At 44.6% G+C, this 21077-nt stretch overlaps 1 protein-coding gene across 2 annotated transcripts; it reads right to left on the bottom strand.

Annotated features, from left to right (window-relative positions):
- Window positions 1–4964: 4964 nt before the first annotated feature.
- Window positions 4965–20765, bottom strand: CTCFL (CCCTC-binding factor like). Of its 2 annotated transcripts, XM_060032642.1 has the most exons (8): window positions 20226–20765; window positions 19584–19797; window positions 15345–15515; window positions 14902–15035; window positions 11721–11841; window positions 10895–11044; window positions 8553–8713; window positions 4965–5274 (listed from the first exon to the last, which is right to left on the bottom strand). In XM_060032642.1, exons 1-8 carry the CDS (start codon window positions 20763–20765, stop codon window positions 5068–5070), a joined length of 1698 nt encoding a protein of 565 aa, XP_059888625.1. In that variant the 3' UTR covers window positions 4965–5067. The 2 variants fall into 2 exon arrangements, with proteins under 2 accessions (XP_059888625.1, XP_059888626.1); XM_060032643.1 differs by lacking the exons at window positions 8553–8713; window positions 10895–11044 and having other exon boundaries at window positions 5153–5190.
- Window positions 20766–21077: the final 312 nt, after the last annotated feature.

Raw genomic sequence — 21077 nt, 5'->3', positions numbered from 1 at the left:
TCCACTGAGACTTCAGTGTGGTGGTCGGGGCTGTCCTGGTGCGTCGGGGGAAAGAGGAAGGATCCGTATGTAAGGGGAGGGGGATGGTATTTAAATTGCTTCCATTTTATGCTTATCCATACGGGTTGGCAAACTGCTTTTGAGCTACAACGGCAGACTTGAGTAGTTGGGGCAGAAACTGGTCTGTGAAGATGAAAATATTTACTCTGGCCCTTTACAGAAAAAAGCGTGCCAATCCCTGGTTTATAGGATGACGAAGTATATAAAACCAAGCCTTTTGGAGTCAAGGATTCCTTTGTGAATATGATAAAAAGCAAGGCTCCTTCCCCAGCAACAGGCATGTGTATCTCCACGCACAGTCTCCCGACGACTTCACAAAGTTCATGGTTAAGAACTCCTGACACAAGTTTGGATGAGCAAACAAAACAAACAAAAACACATCCAGCCTTTACAAAGTAAGTGGGGTAAGATTTTAAGTAAACCTATGGACATTTACGGCCCAGGGGGCAAAGTAATAACACAAACCTCTGTGTCAGGGAACTGTTTCTCAAGAGAGGAGGTGCCCAGTATTCTGAATCCAGAGCAGGGGATCCTTACTGGGGAGGAGAGGGGTGGCCCTGTGACATTCTGGTCTAGAGATACCCTGGGACCACTGTGGGCTAAAGAATGGAAGTTTGTGAATCCTATGCTTTTTAAAAATTAAATTGCATTTGAGTATCCAGATATACTTTCATTTATTTGTCTATTTTTAAACACAATTTTTAAAGAGCAGTTTTAGGTTCACAGCAAAATTGAGAGGGAGGTAGATTTTCTTCCCTACAAATCCTCTGCTGTCTGCCTATTCTTTCTTCCCCCAAACCCCAACCCCAAGCGACCGCTGGTCCTCTTACTGTCTCCAGTCTTGCCTTTTCCAGAGCGCCACAGAGTTGAAACCATACAGTGTAGAGCCTTTTCCGACTGGCTTCTTTCACTTAATGCACATTTAAAGTTCCTCCATGTCTTTTTTTTTTAAGATTTTTTTGATGTGGACCTTTTTTATTTTTGCTCTTTCTAAAATATTAATTTAAATGTTTATTTTCTCTTTTACATTTTGTATTATAAACTCATTTAAAGCTACAACTTTACAAATATTGACAAGCTAATTCTAAAATTCAAATGGAAACGCAAAGGACTCGAATAGCTGTAGTTTTTGGTTGCATCCCATTAGTTTGGACACGTGCTATTCATAAGTTGTAAATATAATCTTAATTCTATTCTTGATTTCTCCTTTAGTCCTAATGATGTTATAAAAGAGAGATTTTATATATTCAAATTGCGCTCAATAATATTCCACCGTCTGGATGCACCACAGTTCGTTTATCCATCCACCTACTCAAGGGAGTCTTGGTTGTTTCCAAGTTTGGGCAATTATGAGTAAAGCTGCTATAACACCTGTGTGTAGGTTTTTGTGTGGACATAAGCTTTCAGCTCTTTTGGGTAAATACCAAAGAGCATGACTGTGGAATTGTGGGGTATGAGTATGTTTAGTTTCGTAAGAAAGTTCCAAACTGTCTTCCAAACTGGCTGCCCCATTTTACGCTGCAACCAGCAATGAAGAAGAATTTCTGTTGTCCCACCTCCTCGCTGGCGTTTGGTGTTGTCTGTATTCCGGATTTCGGCCATTCCAATAGGTGTGTCGTGGTATCTCATTGTTTTAATTTGCATTTCCCTGATGACATATGATGGGGAACAATTTTTCATATGCTTATTTGCCATCAGTATATCTTCTTTGGTGAGGTGTCAAAGTCCTTAGCCCATTTTTTAACTGGGTTGTTTTCTTATTGTTGAGGTTTAAGTGTTTTTTTTTTTGCGGTACGCGGGCCTCTCACTGCTGTGGCCTCTGCCGTTGCGGAGCACAGGCTCCGGACGCGCAGGCTCAGCGGCCATGGCTCACGGGCCCAGCCGCTCCGCAGCATGTGGGATCTTCCCGGACCGGGGCACGAACCCGTGTCCCCTGCATCGGCAGGCTGACTCTCAACCACTGTGCCACCAGGGAAGCCCTGCCTACTTTTTTTGTTAGCGCCCTTAGCATATGAATCGTAGTTGTTTTAAGTTCCTGGTCTGATAACTCCAACATCCCTGCCATTCCTGATGCTTGCTCTGTCTCTTCAAATTGTGTTTTTTGCTGTTTGGCACGCCTTGGAATTTTTCTTTTTTTTGCATAAAAGGAGCTGCTGTAAATAAGCCTTTAGTAATGTGATGGCGTGGGGTGCGTTCTCCAGCCTGTGTTGAGGGCTCAGCCTTTCCGTGAGCCTGTGCCTCTGGGCTGTGGTTTCTCAGTTTCTTTTTTCTCCCCTCTTGGGTGGGACAGAATGTCTAGAATGGGATGGACTTGGGTATTTCCCTTCCCCAGGTCAGTTAGGCTCTGATAAAACCCCAGCAGATTAGGTACTGGTTAACTAGTCTACCCCTAGAACAGGCCTCGGTAAGAAGAATGGTTCCTTTTCCACTCCCCCTGCAGGAAGCAGAAGGAGATTTTTTTGTTTTTGTTTTTTAGATATTCGCTGTGGGACCCTTGTTGAACTCCTGGTGGTAAAGCTCACAATATTGTGGGGATCCCCCTATGACTGGATCCCCCTGCACCTTTCAACACTCAGTTGTCCACGCCGAGCCTCCAGCAATTCATCAGTGACAGCTCTGGTTCTCCTACACCGGCACTGGCTTCCACAGCAGTTCCTGCTTCTAAGTCTCTGCTCAGGTAAGAGGGGACTCCCTGCATTCACCTGTCTGTGTCTCCAAGCTCGGGGGCAGGTTCGCCCTGTGGCCTTGCCTCTTTTACGGATCCTAAAGAGTTGTTGATTTTTCACTCTATTCAGTTTTTTACTTGTTAGGATGAAGTAGTGACTTCCAAGTTCCTTACACATGGAACCAGAAACGGGAAATCCCTTTCTTTTATTTCTTATAAACAGCTTTATTGAGATATAATTCCCATGCCATAAAATCCACCTGTTTAAAATGTATAATTCAAGGTTTTTAGTTCATTCACAGAATTGTGCAACTATCCACCACAATCAATTTTAGAACATTTCAAAAAGAAATCCTATACCGTAAACACTCTGCATTCCCCCTCCTTCCAGCTCCAGGCAGCCACTAATCTACTTTCTGTCTCTATGAACTTGCCTGTTCTGGACATTTCATCAAGATGGATCATATAATATGTAGCCTTCTGTGTCTGGCTTTTTTCGAGGTTCACCCACGTTATATAGCATGTATCAGTGTTTCACTTCTTTTTGTGGTTGAATAATATTCCAGTGTATGGGCGGGCCACGTTTTATCTGTTCGTTAGTTGATGGACATTTGGGTAGTTTCCAGTTTTTGGCTATTATGAATAATGCTGCTGTGAACATTTGTGTACAGGTTTTTGTGTGGCCATATGTTTCAACTCTTTGGGATACATGCCTAGGAGTGGAATTGCCGGGTCACATGGTAACTCTATGTTTAACTTTTTGAGGAACTGCCGGACTGTTTTACAAGGTGACTTCACCGTTTAAAAATCCCACCAGCAATGTATAACAGGTTCAGTTTTCCCACATCTTTTATTATCTGCCTTCTTTGATCACAGCCATTCTAATGGCTCGTCCTAGGGGTATCTCACTGTGATTTTGATTTGCATTTCCTTAGTGACGAATGTTTTCATGTGCCTATCGGCCATCTGTATATTTTCTTCGGAGAAATGTCTACTTAGATCCTTTGCCTGTTTTTAATAGGGTATTTAACTTTTTATTATAGTGTTGTAAACATTCTTTCTATATTCTAGATGCAAGTCCCAATGTGCTTTCTTGAATGGAAGGAGAAGTTTCAAAACTTCTGACTTCATGCTGAAGGATCCTGTGAGGCTGACTTACTCTTTACTCTGCTTTCTTGTTTCTCACACCAAAGGGCAGCTTCTTTACAATTATAACTCAGTATGAATGACACTGTTTTTGGAGCACTGCCACCGCTTCTGTTTGAAATTTTCAACTAATAGCATTAACACTCCAGAACTGTCCCACACACTACCCAAAAAACACAACTACCCTACCATCTTCCTCTAAGAGAAAAGATAGTTTCTTCCATAAAAATAGTCAAGTTCAGATAATTTTAAACTTTTATAAAGTACACACATCATCTAGGGATCTAGCTAATCATCTGTGGTGGCTTTAAATGTCCACAAATTCTTTGGCGCTCTTTCTTTCAAAAGGGACTTTACCCCTCACCCCTTGAATATGGGCTGAATTATATGCTGCATTTCTAATGAACAGAAAAGTAGGGTCGTGTCACTTCTAAGATTAGGGGACACTGTGGCTTCCTCCTTGCTCTCTCTCGCTCTGGTCACGAGGACACTCGAGCAGCCCAATGGAGAGGTCCACGGAGCGAGGAACTGAAGCCTCCTGCCAACAGCCATGTTGAGCACGCCGTCTTAGAAGCGGTACCTCCAGCTCCAGTCACGCCATCCAATGACTGCAGCCCCTGACAACATCCTGACGGCAACTCACGGGAGACCCAGAGGCAGAACCACCCAGCTGAGCCACTCCCAACTTCCCAACCCACAGAAAATGAGAGGGAACAAATGTTGGTTGTCTTAAGCCACTACGTCTCGAGGTAATTCGTTATGCAATTGATAACTAATACGACGCCTAAAAAAATAAAACTGAAGAGTAAATGTATTTCTGAGCACAGTACCGAGAGCCCTATTCTAAGAATATCTACAAAACATATTAAAAACTGCATTCTCTGCCTAAATCTAATCCACAGGGACAATTTTTAACATGTTACCCTAAAAGCAGGGGTTCTTGGTAGATTGTCCGGGAGCCTGAGAACTCCCTAAAGCCATTCGCAAGATTCTGTCTGCAGGAGTGTCTTTTTTCACGGAAGGGAAACCACATGTTTCTAAGATTTTCAAGAGTTTTGTGACTCCAGAAAACGAATAACCACTTTCTTAAGGCATGACAGATGCTACCTTAAATCCTGGCAAGTTTCTATAATCAGGATAAAACTGCCCAAGTGTGACACCGTGCCTGGGGACACAGGGATCTTCTCAAGGAGGATTTATTGGGACTTGAGGGAGCTTACCAAGCGGGTAAAGCCTTTGCCACACCTGGGGCATTTGTAAACAGTCGGGACGAAAGTTGTATCATGGTATTTCTTGAAGTGCACGTTTAGAAGTTGCTTCTGTGGGAAACGTCTATTGCAGGGGAGGCAGGCAAACGGCTTCTCTCCAGTGTGGGTGCGTATGTGAACTGTCATATGACGTTCCTAGAAGGGAAGGAAAACAAATGGCTGAGCTACTGACAGGGATTCTTTAGCATCAGACGTTATTTATTGTATACCTTTTTTTTTTTTCCTCCCCAAAGATGTGTGCATTTTTAAGAAAAAACAAAGCAAACGCATTCTTGACACAGCACTGCCGTGGAAGTAGCGCGGTCTGGCCTCTAGGAAACAAGCTTACACGGTCCCTGCCATCAGGTTACCAAGTTCTCAGGATTAATCCCAGCTGGTCCTACGGTCCCAGGAGGGATGGAGTAGAACATACCTTGGGGAGTGAAACCGTCATCCATTTCCCCTCCAAAAGAGCTTATGTATTTGCAGCCCTATTTCTATAATTATTTGCCATGATCTGAGTTTACAAAGGGCAGATGGAACCTGCAAACTTGAAAATCTATTGTTAGAGTTCCAACTCAGCAGACTTTTGGGGTCTGAAGGACATTAAGCATCTAAACATTTTCCCGGCTACTTCCTGATAGTGTTACAAATCTTCATATCGATTTAAAGGCATAGTGGGGGACTTCCCCAGTGGCACAGTGCTTAAGAATCCACCTGCCAACGCAGGGGACATGGGTTCGAGCCCTGGTCCGGGAGGATCCCACATGCCGCGGAGCAACTAAGCCTGTGAGCTACAGCTACTGAGCCTGCGTTCTAGAGCCCGAGAGCCAAAACTACTGAGCCCATGTGCCACAACTACTGAAGCCCGCATGCCTAGAGCCCATGCTCCGCAACGAGAAGCCACCGCAATGAGAAGCCCACACACTGCAACAAAGAGTAGCCCCCGCTCACTGCAACTAGAGAAAGCCCATGCGCAGCAATGAAGACCCAACGCAGCCAAAAGTAAATAAATTTAATAAATTCCTTTTTTTAAAAAAAAAGAAGCATTTGGGTGAAAATAATTGTTCTTGGCAAAGAAATCGCCAAAAATTTTAACTAAGATTTATATGAGTAAATCATTTGGGGCATCAGGACAAGAATATAGAGAGAGCCAAGCAAAAGTACACATTTTATTTGTTTTACTTAAAATGGCATGATTATTCAGATGGAATATACGACCACTTCTGCATTACTGTTAATGCCCTAACTGATGGCTTTCCTTGCAATCTTTCTCTCACGAACATACACCTCCCCGCCACGCACCTTTCACCTCATCCCTCTCTCCCAGGTAAGCATCACCTGGTCTCCTGCTGGGAGTCGTGGTCCAACCTGGGAGGGCTGCTCTCCAGGACCAAAGCGGCTCAGTGCACCCAGCAGTGCTCTGGCCTCATCCCTGGCCTCCAGGTACCCCTGTCTGCTCTCTGCTCCCCAAACACCTGGGGCTCTATCCTCCCTGGGACCACCTCCCAAGTCTCATCCATCTTCCGGGAAGCTCTCTTAGCTGATTTACACAAATTTGAGCCTGAGACATCCAAACAGTCCAAACCTCAAAATCTACGAGAAAAACTCACTCTCCTTTATTCAAAGCATATGCTATTTCTAGCCCACACTTTGAAACACAATAAGAACTGACCTCCACCTTTGGTGACCAGTGGCAAGATATTCACAGTAGCACAAAATGCTTCAAAACCGCTGTTCGGTTCTTCAGCTTTTGGTCTTAGGACCCATTATACTCATAAAAAATCATGGCCAACTCCAAGGAGCTTTTGTTTATGGGGATGATATCTATTAATATTGACTGTATTCGAAATCAATTGAGAAATTAAAAATATAAAAAATATTTATCAATTCATTGAAAAATAACAAATCAACTATGTTAACATACCTCTGTAAATGTCTGTTATCTATTTTTTAATTTTTATTTATTTTTTGCGGTACGCGGGCCTCTCACTGTTGTGGCCTCTCCCGTTGCGGAGCACAGGCTCCGGACGCGCAGGCTCAGCGGCCATGGCTCACGGGCCCAGCCGCTCCGCGGCATGTGGGATCCTCCCGGACCGGGACACGAACCCGTGTCCTCTGCATCAGCAGGCGGACTCTCAACCACTGCGCCACCAAGGAAGCCCTATTATCTATTTTTTTAAAACAAAAACGCTAATGTCTCGCCTCATATATAAGATGGCGCTATTTGGGACATACCTGTATACAAAAGTACTTGCTGTTTACCTGAAATGCAAATTTAACTGGTCATTATCTATTTTTATTTCTAAGTCTGGCAACCTTATTCAAAGGAAATAGCTTCTGCCTTCGGTCTGCAGGGGTGTGTTCTTGTGGCCGAAATAGATGAAGAACATCTGCTCTCCCAGATACGTAGCTGGGAAAGGGAGCAGAATTTTTATAGTTTTTCTCAAATAATTGTGGGTATTCTTCTCTATTACACCAACATTCAACAAGTGGTGATTTCTTAAAAGTTGGTTAAAATGTGGGGCCTGAAACCACACCAGTGAACTTTTTGTACTTTGTTATGTTAAAATGTGTTGATCTTTTTATACTTTCAATGGATCTTTAACCCATGCGTGATTTTGTAAATAACAGGTGGGTCATTTGGAAAACATCAGAAGCTCTGAGTTATAAAGAGTTTCTAGGTGTTGAGTACATACTATTAAAAATGCTTTCTTAAAATCACTTCAGTCTCATTTGAAAAGTCTTAAGTATTAGAAAGCTGCCAGGTTCACGCTGATGGATGTAAGTTTTCCAAGTGGGAACTGCTTTCTTGGCAACCCATTTTCCTTGACGTGGCAGGATCACTACATTTGCTTTCAAGAGCACGTCTACAAAATACCCAATAATGGAATAAGTAGAGTTTGTCGTCTGTTCTTTCAAGAAAAAATAGTGATTCACGAAAAGGTGGCTAGTTGAGCTGGCAACTCAAAAGTCCCACCGATGCCTCCTCCAGATGACCACCGTGCTTTGGAGGACAGCGGAGGTGCTTTATGCCAACTTCGTAGTTCATCACGCAGACTATTAAAAAGAGCATTCAGGGTCAATCAAGATGGAATAAAGTGAATAACTTTCACGGCTTTGTCAAGGACATTCTTAAGTAGACTGCCCTTCCTTTTTGCTGCCAGGGCACGAAGAACAAGAACACAGTGGTCCTGCTTGGTGTGGCCGCACTGACTCACGTTAAAGCAGCTCCACTGTTCTTGCACCATCAGTGCCAATGTCACCTAGTGAAAAGGGCGAATAGTGTGTTGGCATTACAACTAGTTAATAACAGTGATCTTGATCTTATGATCCTGATCGGTTTCAAGGACCTCTAGGGGTCTGTGAGCCACACTTTAAGAACGCTTGCTTTCAACTCTCGGCTCCTCCCCCAAGTGCCTGAAACACAGTACCTGCTTGCAGGCGTAGCTGCAGTGTTCACACTTGAACCTCTTCTCGTTTTTGTGAGTTTTCTGGTGCTGAATGAGAGCATAGCGCTCGTGGAAGACAGCAGAACAGTAGCGGCACTTCATCTCTGCAGCTTCGTACGTATGCAGCTTGAGCAAATGGACGCCTAAAAGAGTAACCGAACATCACGTGGGAGAATAGGGTTACGTTCCGTGAGGCCGATTTCCCCCTACGCTCCAAATAGGGTTTCTCACCCTTGCTACTACAGGCAGACCTCGGAGATATTGCGGGCTCCGTTCCAGACCATCACAATAAAGTGAATCACACGGATTTCCTTGTTTCCCACTGCGTATAAAATTTATGTTTATGCTATACCGTAGTCTATTCAGTGTGCACTAGCACTATGTCTAAAAAACAATGTACATACTTTAAAAATACTGCTAAAAAAGGCTGATCGTCATCTGAGCCTTCAGCAAGTGATAATCTTTTTGCTGGTGGAGGGTTTGAAATATTGCGAGATTTACCAAAATGTGACACGGAGACCAGAAGTGAGCAAATGCTGTCGGAAAGATGGTGCCCACACACTTGCTCAACGCAGGGTTGCCACAAACCTTCAATCTGTAAAATACGCGGCAGCTGAGAGGCACGAGAAAGCAAAGTGCAATAAAACGAGGTCTGCCTATATTAACGCTTGAGGCTGGCTCATGCCTTCCTGGGTGGGTGTCCTGTTCTCAGCAGCAACCCTGGCCTCTACCCTCTAGTGCCAGTAGCATCCCTTCCTCCCCGCTTGTGACAACCAAAGTGCCTGCAGACACTGCCAAGTGTCTCCTGGGAGGTAAAACCAGTCTCAGCTAAAACACTGCTGCTCTAACTGCACGGCACGCTGACGCCTCATCTTAATAATCGTTCACGTAGAGCCAAGCGTTACCTAAGCTAGGGCACGTCGGACCTGGCGTGTTCATTTAACAAGCACTTGGAGAACCCTACGGTGTGGGCGGACTTTGAGGATAATGTTAAGATGGTTCTACATAACGAAGATATAACTTCTGTATTCTGGCTTAAAATAGAAGCCCCGACGTTCTGTTAGAGGCCAGTGCTCTGTTTTTCCCTACGTCGTACTCGAGAGGCGCGCTCTAGGATAATTTCGGCTCAACTAAGTCCAAAGCGTGGTGGCTTTGTGGTCCTTTGTGTAAGACGTCTCTGCACCTCATATGTGCCGACTCGGTCATTTAAAGAGCTTGGTGTCTCATATAGTGACAGGAAGGAAGACTTAGTTTGTGTACAAAGCATCTTACGGGTATATGGAGGCATAGGGAGTGCGCCACCGACCTGGGTGGGACATGACCTGTATTTCTTTGCCGTGGTGTCGGTAATGTCCTTTCTTGGCAACTGGCTCAAGACTCCTGTGCCCTACGGGGTCTCACTGGGCTGTGTTTTGCAACTGACAAAGGATCTGGACGCAAAGTTAAGACTTCATGAAACACCTTTACCCTTTCAGAAATGTTTGCAAATGTTTGTGCCTCTCATATCCAGAATTTCTCTGGGCAAACCAGGGACTCTATTTCTGCCGACATATTCTGAGTGTCACAGTGTTATGTGTTTTAGAAAGAAGAAAATGAGAGACCAGGAACCCCGAAACAAAGGAGAGGGGCTGGTTCACTCACCGTCACCTCCACCACCGCCCCCGGCTAAGTAGGGCCGGTTTCCTCTGCAGGCGAGATACAATCCCAGCTCCCAGTCTGGCACTCGGACCTGCTCAAGGTGCCTCGTACTGTTAGGGGGGTTCACCTTGTCACAGGACGGATTTCACGTCACATGAAGCGGGCTCTTTTACTGAGGCAAGTTCCTTATGGAAAGAACCATGTCGCGCTTCCACCCTCGGTTCCCAGAATTGCTTAGGGTCACAGCAAGGGTTTAAGAAAAATTTGCTGAGTGTCACGGGAGAGATCATTTAATAGAGAGTCAGAACCTGAAATCAGGCCACCTCCTGGCACCTGGTCACGAGACTCTGGGGCAGTTCGCTTTTTGTCCCTTATCCGCTTCGTCATCTGTAAAAACAGGCCCACTATGGAATAAAATAATATCTGGGGAAGCCGTTTAGGAGCTCAAATGCCCGTGAGAGCTCATCTGTGTACCTGAACCGGGCCCGGGCCAGACTCTGAAACTGCACTTACGAGATCTAGCCACAAGATGGCATCACAGCACGTCCGGAAAACAAACACACACACACCCAGGAGCAGCACCTGAATCCCGCTGCCTCCCTGGAATCAGGCCCAGGGCTCCACAGGCTTCCCGAAGAGCCGGCCCACGGGGCAGCTAAAGGAAGTTCTCTAAGCCAGACACTCACGCAGGTCGCTCTTCCTTGCAGTGACGGTGTCACAATGCGGGCACTGGTACTTGGGGACGTTCTCGCCATGCTTCTGCAGGACGTGTATCTTCATGGTCCCGCTCTGGGTGAAGCGTGCGTGGCAGATGTGGCATTCGTAGGGCCTCTCACCTGGGACACGGATGACAGCAGTGACCCTCCGCCGAGGGGCTTCACCCCGAAACCCCTGGTGCTCCCCAAAGGACACCTGGGGCTGAAAGCCTTTCTTTCCCCCCCAAGACTCCCTTTGCAACTCCTTTCTCATACGTTTAACCCCCAACTAGGGCCAGGTCCCTAAATCAAGCCCGGACAACGTGATGTCCAGCTGTGTGGACAGCAGCCCAGATGGGCGACTCTCCTAACATCTGGCGGTACTCACAGTTCAAGACCCACACCTAGTTCCTACCCTTGGTGTAAAGAACCCAGAAGCACACATAATCACAGTCCTTATACAACAAAATATAAAGACGGTGCTTTACGGAATCAGTACGCTTTGTTTTTTGTTTTGCCTTAACGTTGAAGGATGAATTAAGGCGCCGACTTTGAAAAACCTGGAAAACCTATGGGAGCAAATAGTTGACGGTGTTTACTCTTCACAGTGGGGTCACCACGGGGTATCTACGTGCTGTGTTTACGTGTTGAATTACGCTCCCTCAACGCTAAATAAATGCAGAGGCAACATCCCCGTGTCAAAACTTCGCTTTGACGTTCGACCTCTAGTTCTGCACCGAAGATAACTTTGCCAAGGTCACTTGTAAGAAGGAAACTACGCTTTACTTATTTGGCCTTAAGCGTGAGAAACTTTTACCGGAATGCGTCCTCATGTGCCGTTTCACCTTGCAGGCGTCTTTGCCGGCGTAGCTGCAGAGATGGCACTGAAAGGGGCGCTCGCCCGTGTGCGAACGGATGTGGCGCTTCAACTTACTTGCCTGATAAACAAATGAAAGATATTTATTGCAGCAGAAACTCCAAACTTGTGGCGTCCTCGATAAACCAGCGTTGTAAAAGATATCTAAACGAGTCCGATCTTAACAGCAGAGCCTACCTCCCACCCCGGAGAAAACCTGCTAAAGCCACTGCTGCTTCCTTTCTGCGGCGGATGACGCTCTGCATTTGATGTGTGACCCTCGGGCAACAATGAACAGGACGTTCAAGAGACTCTCACCTCAGCTTCACTTTACAAAGGAAAATGGAAATCTAGCTGCTCCCTGGCATCCACAATCTTATTTTCATTTCTAAGGCAACGGCCTCTCAATAGCTGCAAAGTTTATATCATGCTGCGGAAGTGCAGAGGCCAGAAAATTGTTTGCTTGAGTAACAGAGAAACTTGAAAACATGAGTTCTTGAATGGACCGACATCTGTCGGAGGTACTTCACAGTTCCAAGCTCTGTGGACCCTAAACGGCCCAGGGACGGAGGAACACCTTCCTTGCCATTAAGAATAGATTCTACGCGGGGACTTCCCTCGTGGCGCAGGGGTTACGAATCCGCCTGCCAATGCAGGGGACACAGGTTTGAGCCCTGGTCCGGGAAGATCCCACATGGTGCGGAGCGACTAAGCCCGTGCGCCACAACTACTGAGCCTGTGCTCTAGAGCCCACGAGCCACAGCTACTGAGCCCGCGTGCCACATCTACTGAGCCCGTGTGCTGCAGCTACTGAAGCCTACACGCCTAGAGCCCGTGCTCCGCAACAAGGGAAGCCACCGCAATGAGAAGCCCGCGCACCGGAACGAAGAGAAGCCCCCGCTCGCCGCAACTAGAGAAAGTCCAGCACAGCAATGAAGACCCAATGAAGCCAAAAATAAACAAATAAATACATTTATATATAAAAAATAAGAATAGGTTCTACGCGGTAGCAGTTTGTAAGAACTTTTAAGTAGAAGAAAATACCTTCTAATTTGATTAATTACATATCATAGGCAATTAGTTAAAAGGCAAACATGCCCATTTTATCATGTTTTGGGCCTATTGTAGTGACCTTCTAGGACTGTTCTTATTCTGTATTCACTTCTTTCAGGCTCTTTTCTACCTTTAGCAGAAACAGAGGTAATGAACCATGCTTGGGCTACAGACGTGAGAAAGCCCTCAGCAGCCTGTCTGTGATCTCAGGAAGGCTCCACTTGGCCTGGTTCCCTAATGTGCAGCAAAAGTACCCAGAAGCCTAAAGAACATTCAAGAACAAAGGAAGACTCGGAATGGAAAACAAGACCCAAAGCAAAAAATTTAGCTTAGATTTTTAGAAGAAAAAAAGATAGCTTTGAGTGTATCAGAAAGCAAAACAAAAGGAATTTAAAAAACTGTAGCATGAGAGGTTTGAAAAGCGGAGTGGTGTGCATGATCAAAGAAGGCTGTGTGTAAACCTTCTCTGGACGGCTTTGAAAGGTAGGAGGAGGAGGGAGGGGAGTTCAGAAGTTGGGGTACTCTGCATCCCAGCTTCACACATTCCTGCTGGCATATGTGTAAAGGGGTGGTGTCAGGGTGGGGGGCTTTGGCCACTCCCCCTTAGAGCAGACCAGCATGCTAGGACTTGGAAGATGCAAAACACAGGGTGAGGGCAGAAACAGAGGGTCCATATGTTGAGGTCGACCCTGGAGAAGGGTCTCAGCGAACGTGGGAAATTTGTGCTGAGAACTGGCAGGACACCAACCACACGTCTATTCTAGGCGTAGGATTCTCAGATGGCTTTGTTCTTTGAAACCCTCATTTTGTGTTTTCAGCATACAGTTTCAACCTTTAACTCAGATGACAAATAATTTTTGAAAATAGTCATAGCAAAAAAAAAAAAAATTTTTTTTTTGGAATCAAATTCTGCCCTGTCTGTGAAATTAGGAGTTTCATCACTGCTGTATTTAAACTTTAGCCCTCCCCTTTAACTCAGTTCAATTCAAGCGTATCGTCCTTTCCCAATGGGGCTCAAAATCAGGACCCAGCATGCGCTCTGCTAGATAGTGGAGTTCTTAAAGATTAATTGTACAAAAGTGACACTCAAAAGTAAATATAGGGCTTCCCTGGGGGCGCAGTGGTTGGGAGTCCGCCTGCCGATGCAGGGCACACGGGTTCGTGCCCCGCTCTGGGAGGATCCCACATGCCGCGGAGCAGCTGGGCCCGTGAGCTATGGCCGCTGAGCCTGCGCGTCCGGAGCCTGTGCTCCGCAACGGGAGAGGCCGCAACAGTGAGAGGCCCGCGTACCGCAAAAAAAAAAAAAAAAAAAAAAAGTAAATATACCGTTCTGTTGTTTCACTGAGGGTGTGCTAAATCTGCTGGAAGGTATAAAGAAACTGATCTAGTTGAAATGAACATGACTTATAACTGAAGATTTAACAAATTGGCCTCTGTCATTAAGAGTGGAAATGGCCACGTTTAAACCTTTTTTTTTTTTTTTTTTTTTTTTGCTGTACGCGGGCCTCTCCCTGTTGTGGCCTCTCCCGCTGCGGAGCACAGGCTCCCGGACACGCAGGCTCAGTGGCCGTGGCTCACGGGCCCAGCCGCTCCGCGGCACGTGGGATCCTCCCAGACCGGATCACGAACCCGCGTCCCCTGCATCAGCAGGCGGACTCTCAACCACTGCGCCACCAGGGAAGCCCCGCCATGTTTAAATCTTTAAGCACATTGCTTTGTATCAAATCAGGTGCCACTGAGGAAAGCTCAAAACTCTCAGCGAACATTCAGATTGGGTCTCTGTTCTGTCAGAGCAAATACACTTTGATTTTGTGGAACGAGTCCTACAGAGAATGCAGGGTAGAACTTTTGAACAAATATGAGAATTATTTCTCCAGGACCATATGTTATTTGTAATTTGTACAGCTCTGCATACTGCTTTCCCTAGTCAGTAATCAAAGAAATCACATTTAAAAAATTAAATTTAGGAAACAAAATGAGTATTGTTTCCTGCAGAGATGTTACGAGAGATTCTACTGGTAGTTTGACTTACATGACTGTTACAGCAGCTTCTTAATACAACACTACGAAACTTGAAGAGTGAACTTACCTCTACGCTAGCGTACTTGCACATGGAACATTTAAAGGGCTTCTCGTGAGTGTGTTTATAACGTCTGTGTCGGGCACGTTCTCCACTGGTGACAAATGCCATGTCACAGTCACCACACTTGTAGGGCCTGGTTCCTGTAAGATCACATCGTTTATTCTTTCAAGCAAGATTTAGCCACACTTTTCCTAGGGAATCATAACTTATTAATGACACCCAGTCTCAAAATGCTTTAAAAGTTAAGAGGCTCTTTAAACCACAAAGGCCCCGGAAAGATATGAGAAAAATCTTGGGAACATCCAACGTTTTTAACTAAAATTGAAGAAAAAAGACAAAATTAAAGTCTAAAAAACTGCATTATTTTAATATACAAACAGATGGATTTGCATTCTTACCTAAGCCTCAACACACATCATTCAAGGTAAACGTCCCTCTCAGCTGTTTACCTGTATGGGTGTTGATATGATTCCGAAGGACAGTAACAGTACGGAAAGCTTTCAGGCAAAGGTGACATGTATAAGGCTTTTCATTGGTGTGAGTTTTCATATGACGATTCAAACTCGAAATTCTAGAAGAGGTGAACGTGCAGATGTCACAGTGGAAGGTTCGTTTTCCTTCTGTAGGAGGGAGAGACAACATTTATGTATTTGTACAAACCTTTCTTTAGGTGTTCAAGTTCCACTTAAATACAAAGTAACTACACACATCCTTTTCTCACCTAATGTGGTAACTGAACAAAAGGTGCTCCATGCAAATGGTAAGCAAAAGAAAGCTGGGTGGCTATACTAATGGACAAGACAGACTTCGACAAAAATTGTTACAAGAGACAAATAAGAACATAACGCAATGATAAAAGGGTCAAACCATCATGAAGATATAACAATTATAAACATACGTGAACCTAATAACAGATCCCCAAAATACTTGAAGCAAAAACTGAAAGAACTGAAAGTAGGAAGAGATGGTTCAATAACAGTTGGAGACTTCGATGCCCCACTTTCAACAATGAAGAGAACCAGACAGAATATCACCAAGGAAACAGAAGACTTAAACAACATTATAAACGAACTGGACAGAAGAAACAGCTATAGAACACTCCACTCAACAACAGGAGAACATACATTCTTCTCAGGTACATAAGGCACCTTCTTCAGGAAAGACCATATGGTAAATCAGAAAACAAGTGTCAATTAATTTTAAAAGACAGAAATAATTTGCTCTCTGACCATTATGGAATGAAGTCAGAAATCAATAAAAGAAGGAAATTTGGAATATTCACAAATATATAGAAGTTAAACAACATACTCCTAAAGGACCAATGGGTCAAAGAAGAAATCACAAAGAAACTGTAAAATGCTTTGAGATGAATAAAAGTGAAAACATGGCATACCAAGCTTACAGGATATAGCTAAAGTGCTCAGAAGGAAACTTTTAATTGTAAACACATTAAAAAAGAAAAAATATTTCAGATCAATAACCTAACTTTACATCTTAAGGAACTAGAAAAATAAGAGAAGTCTAAACTCAAAGCTAGCAGAAGGAAGAAATAATAAGGATTAGAGTGAAGATAAATGAGATAGAAAATAAGAAAACAGCAGAGAGGACCAATGAAACGAAAGTTGGTTCTTTTAAAAGATCAACATTGACACTTTCTCTAGACTTGTAACTAAAAAAAAAAAAAGATAAGTCAAATAACTAAAATCAAGAAGCAAAGTGTACTACCAACCGTACAGAAATAAAAAGGACTATAAGAGAATACACAGATGTGTGCCAATAAACTAGAAAACCTATACAAAATGGAAAATTCCTAGAAACACACAAACTACCAAAACTGACTCAAGAAGAAATAGAAAATCCAAATAGCCCTACAATCAATAAAGAGATTGAGTCATTAATCAAAAAAGTTCAACAAAGAAACCCCCAGGGCCAGATGGCATCATTGGAGAATACCACCAGACTTAAAGAATTAACAGCAATCTAAAACTCTTAAAAAACATCTAAACTCTAAACTCTAACATCTAAAACTCTTAAAAAAAAAAGAGAGACGAGTAGGAAACACTTCCCAACTCATTTCATGAGGCCAGTATTACTCTGATACTGAAAAAAAAAGACACCAAAACAAAACTATAGACCAATATCCCTTATGAATACCGATGCAAAAATCTTCAACATACTAGCAAACCAAATCCAGTAGCATATTTAAAAGATTGTGCACCTTGACTAGGTGGAATTTATCACAGTAATGGAAGAGAGGTTGAACAGATGGAAATCAATCAATGTAATACACCAAACTGACAAAAGAAAGGGAGAAAAAGCCCTACGTGATCATCTCAATAGGTACAGAAAAAGCACTTCACAAATTCCAACACCCTTTCATGACGAAACACTCAACAAACTTGGAATAGAAGGTTTTGGGGTTGAGTTGTGTTCCCCAAAAAGATCCGTTGCAGTCCTAATGGCAAACATCCATGAATGTGACCTTACTTGCACACAGGGTCTCTGAAGACAATTTCAGATGATCATACTGGACTAGGACGGGTCCTAATCCAATACGACTGGTATCCTTATAAGAAGAGAACAGAGACACAGAAAGAGACACACGGAGAACTTTATGTGACAACAGAGGCAGAGACTTGGAGGGATGCACCTACAAGCCAAGGATGCCGTGGTTGCTGCATCAGCAGAAGCTAAGAGAAAGGCATGGAACATATTCTCTTTTAGAGCCTTCCAACAGAGCATGGTTGTATCAACACTGATTTCAGACTTCCAGCTTCCAGAGCTGTGACAGAATATGTTCATGGTTTTTTTTTTGTTTTTTTTTTAAGATGTTGGGGGTAGGAGTTTATTAATTAATTAATTTTATTTTTGCTGTATTGGGTCTTCGTTTCTGTGCGAGGGCTTTCTCTAGTTGTGGCAAGCAGGGGCCGCTCTTCATCGCGGTGCGCGGGCCTCTCAGTATCGCGGCCTCTCTTGTTGCGGAGCACAGGCTCCAGACGCGCAGGCTCTGTAGTTGTGGCTCGCGGGCGTAGTTGCTCCGCGGCATGTGGGATCTTCCCAGACCAGGGCTCGAACCCGTGTCCCCTGCATTAGCAGGCAGACTCTCAACCACTGCGCCACCAGGGAAGCCCTGTTTATGTTGTTTTAAGCCACCCAGTTTGTGGCATTTTGTTATGGCAGCCCTGGGAAGCTAATACAGGTACCAATTTAAAAATGGGCAAAGGATTTGAATAGACATTTTCGAAGAAGACACACCAATAGCCAATAACACGTGAAAAGATACTCAACATCATTAGTCATTAGGGAAATGCAAATGAAAACCATAATGGGACACCCCTTCACACTCACTAGGATGGCTGTAATTTTTTTAAATGGAGAATAGTGAGAATGTGGAGAAAGTGGAACCCTCCTACATTGCTGGTGGGAATGTAAATTGGTGCAGCTCTGCAGCTCCTCAAATAGTGAAACATAGAGTGTCCAGCAATTCCACTCCTCGGTATACACCCAAAAGAACTGAAAACAGGTGTGCAAACAAAAACTTGTCCATGAATATTCATAGCAGCACCATGGACAACAGCTAAAAGGTAAAAACAGCCTAAATCTGGATCAACAGATCACTGGATAAACAGAACATGGTGTGTATCCACACAATGGAATGTTATTCAGGGGTGAAGGGGTGAAGTACCGACACATGCTACGACGACGTGGATGAGCCTTGAAAACGTTATGGTATGTGAAGGGATCCAGACACAAAAGGCCATGTGCTACCTGGGTATGATTCCATTGAAATGAAATGCCCAGAAGCGACTGTTTGATGGGTACACTTTTCTTTTTAGGGTGATAAAAATATTCTGGAATTAGACAGTGGTGACGCTTGCACAGAATTGTGAATATATTAAAAAACCTGAAAATGAGCTAGGAGCTGGGAATTTGGGGGTACAATCTCTTGATTTAAATATATGAGAAGCTAATATATAGCAAAGGTTACGAATGCAACCAGCTACTGAAGCCAGAGGCAATCAGCCTAAATGAATAACGTTAACCACACGTAAGAAGAAGGGACAGTGGTGGCAGTGTGGCTTTCTAAACTGAGTCTCTTTCTAACCCTGACTAGCTGTTGCTAGAAGGAGGAAACAGCCGAGGGTGGCCAGATATGACTTTTTATAAATGAGCTAAAAGTTGAGACTTCAAGGGTGGACTCTCTTGATTTAAATAAGGGAGAAAAACTAATACTTTAAAAAAAGCTGAACAAATACTTTTCGAGGGTCAGAGTCATCCTCTTTCCTGGCCTCACCTAAACATCCCCTCCCCTTAAAGGGAGCCTCTGCTGCCCTCTGGGCATCACTCCTTCCTTCTCCAGGGCCTGAAGCACTTGCTCTGGTCTCCGTCAGACCCCCTAACCCCCCGGGGATGCAAACTAGGGAGCAGATGGGGCCCAAATTTCTATTTATGTGCACGGCCCTTTTCGGGAGCCTCTGTACTATGCTTTCAAAACATCTGCGCACAAGATGCAAAACTCTTTTGGATTTGACTCACAATACAGAACGTTAGCTCAAAACTTCTCCCATTTCCTGACATGCTGAAAGCGACTAAGGCAACCACTTCAAACTTCAACTACCATCCCCTTCCCCTGAAGAGAATCAGCAGCCCTGTTGTTTGAAGAGTCTCTTACAAAGGAACTGGCCTACCCTTTGTCTTTTTTTGACTTTCTGTAGCGTTGGCTTCTTCAACACGTGCTTGACCCAGCGCAGGTTTCTCAATATTTAAGGGTGAAATTGTCAGAACAATTTCAACTCTTCCTTCATCTCCTGGTCTCACTTCCAGAAGAAGAAACTGCCCTTCTGTTTCTTCACTGGATCCACCTTCAGCCAGCAGCCGTTCCTCTTCCTGACCTTTCTCAAGCTAATACACAAAAACAGGTATTCAAACAAGTACAGTACTAGTAATTACAGCCTGATTCAACTCTTTGCTTTGATGAAACCACAGAATCCATAGAGAAAAACACAAATTAAAGAAGCACAGAAGATTGTCCATTGCAACCAAAATGCTTCAACTGTAATTACTAAGCATCGAGGGTCTCGGTGGTGAAACAGAACACAATTTAAAGACTCGATGCGTCTCATCGTATTCTAATTAGTGTAACTTTTTAAACTCTTCAAAAACAACATGAGGGCCCCCAAGATTTTCCTGGGAAATATTTTTACTGTATTTAATTTTAAATTGCAAATTTTAAACTGCTTGTCCATACATAATACTGCATGAAGGGTAACTCTAAAAAACAGTTTTCTGGCTTCCTCCCCTGCCCCCCATTTTATTAAAACTAGTTGTACCTTTCTAGATCCAGAGCTTTCTGCCAGGCTCACTGCACACTTACTGTCTTCACTGGCCCCGGTCACATTCTCCTCCAGAACATGAAACTGCATCACCTCCACCTCCTGCAGCAGGTACACCTCCTCCTGGATGCTAATGGTGACACACTGGTGCGGGCTCTGCTGGGACCCCTCCCCAAGCCACACCAGTGACTGCAGCCCACTACCAGCCTGCTGCACCGTCCCCTGCACCTCTTCCTGGTGCTGTGGTGCCAAGTTCTGCAGCTCTGCATCTTCGGAGGTCAAGTGCACCATCTGCAGGGTCAGGATGTGCTTCTCGCCCTCCTCCGGGATGGCCAGCAGGAGCTCCAGCTCGTCCCCTGGGATCTTGGCCTGGAGGGCCCCGTGGGTGCTCTCGGCCTCTAACTCTTCAGAGCTTGGGTGTTCCCTCGCTCTGCACACCCCTTCTTCTTCCTCCTCCAGGGCTTTTTCTGTTATCAACTCTGGTTCTTTGCTTTTGGTGAACTGCTCCGGAGGGACAGAGATCTCGGTCCCTGCCATTGTGACTTGGTCTGTCAGAGAAAGAGCAAGCCGTGTGGGTGGGCACAGTGGGTTCGGCCTAGCAGGCTTTGGGGCTGCTCAAGGCCTGACAAGGTTCCAGCCTCAAAAGGCTTTGGGGCTTACACGGCTCAGGACTAAGTTAACTCAGCCTAGGCCTACAAGGGGCTGGACTAAGTAGGACTGAGACTAAAGCAGGTGTTTGTCCAGAAGATTCTAGAACCAACAGATGTGGGCCTGGGCAGGCTTTCAACAAATGCACATTCCAGGCCTGGAACGCTTGACCCTGTGCAGGCTTCCAGCAAATGCGCATTC

The sequence above is a fragment of the Delphinus delphis genome, chromosome 15, assembly GCF_949987515.2.
Source record: "Delphinus delphis chromosome 15, mDelDel1.2, whole genome shotgun sequence".
Taxonomy (NCBI): domain Eukaryota; kingdom Metazoa; phylum Chordata; class Mammalia; order Artiodactyla; family Delphinidae; genus Delphinus; species Delphinus delphis.
Note: the sequence above shows the minus strand (reverse complement) of the source record. Positions and strands in the feature narration are given on the sequence as shown.

What these genes read in the sequence shown, in the direction of transcription:
- CTCFL (XM_060032642.1), bottom strand. Translation starts at nt 20,765, where the DNA reads ATGGCAGGGACCGAGATCTCTGTCCCTCCGGAGCAGTTCACCAAAAGC. An exon ending in AAAGCTCTGGATCTAGAAAG is followed by an intron (nt 19,798 to 20,225) that starts GTACAACTAGTT and finishes TTTGTGTATTAG; the next exon opens with CTTGAGAAAGGTCAGGAAGA. An exon ending in TCATATCAACACCCATACAG is followed by an intron (nt 15,036 to 15,344) that starts GTAAACAGCTGA and finishes GTGATCTTACAG; the next exon opens with GAACCAGGCCCTACAAGTGT.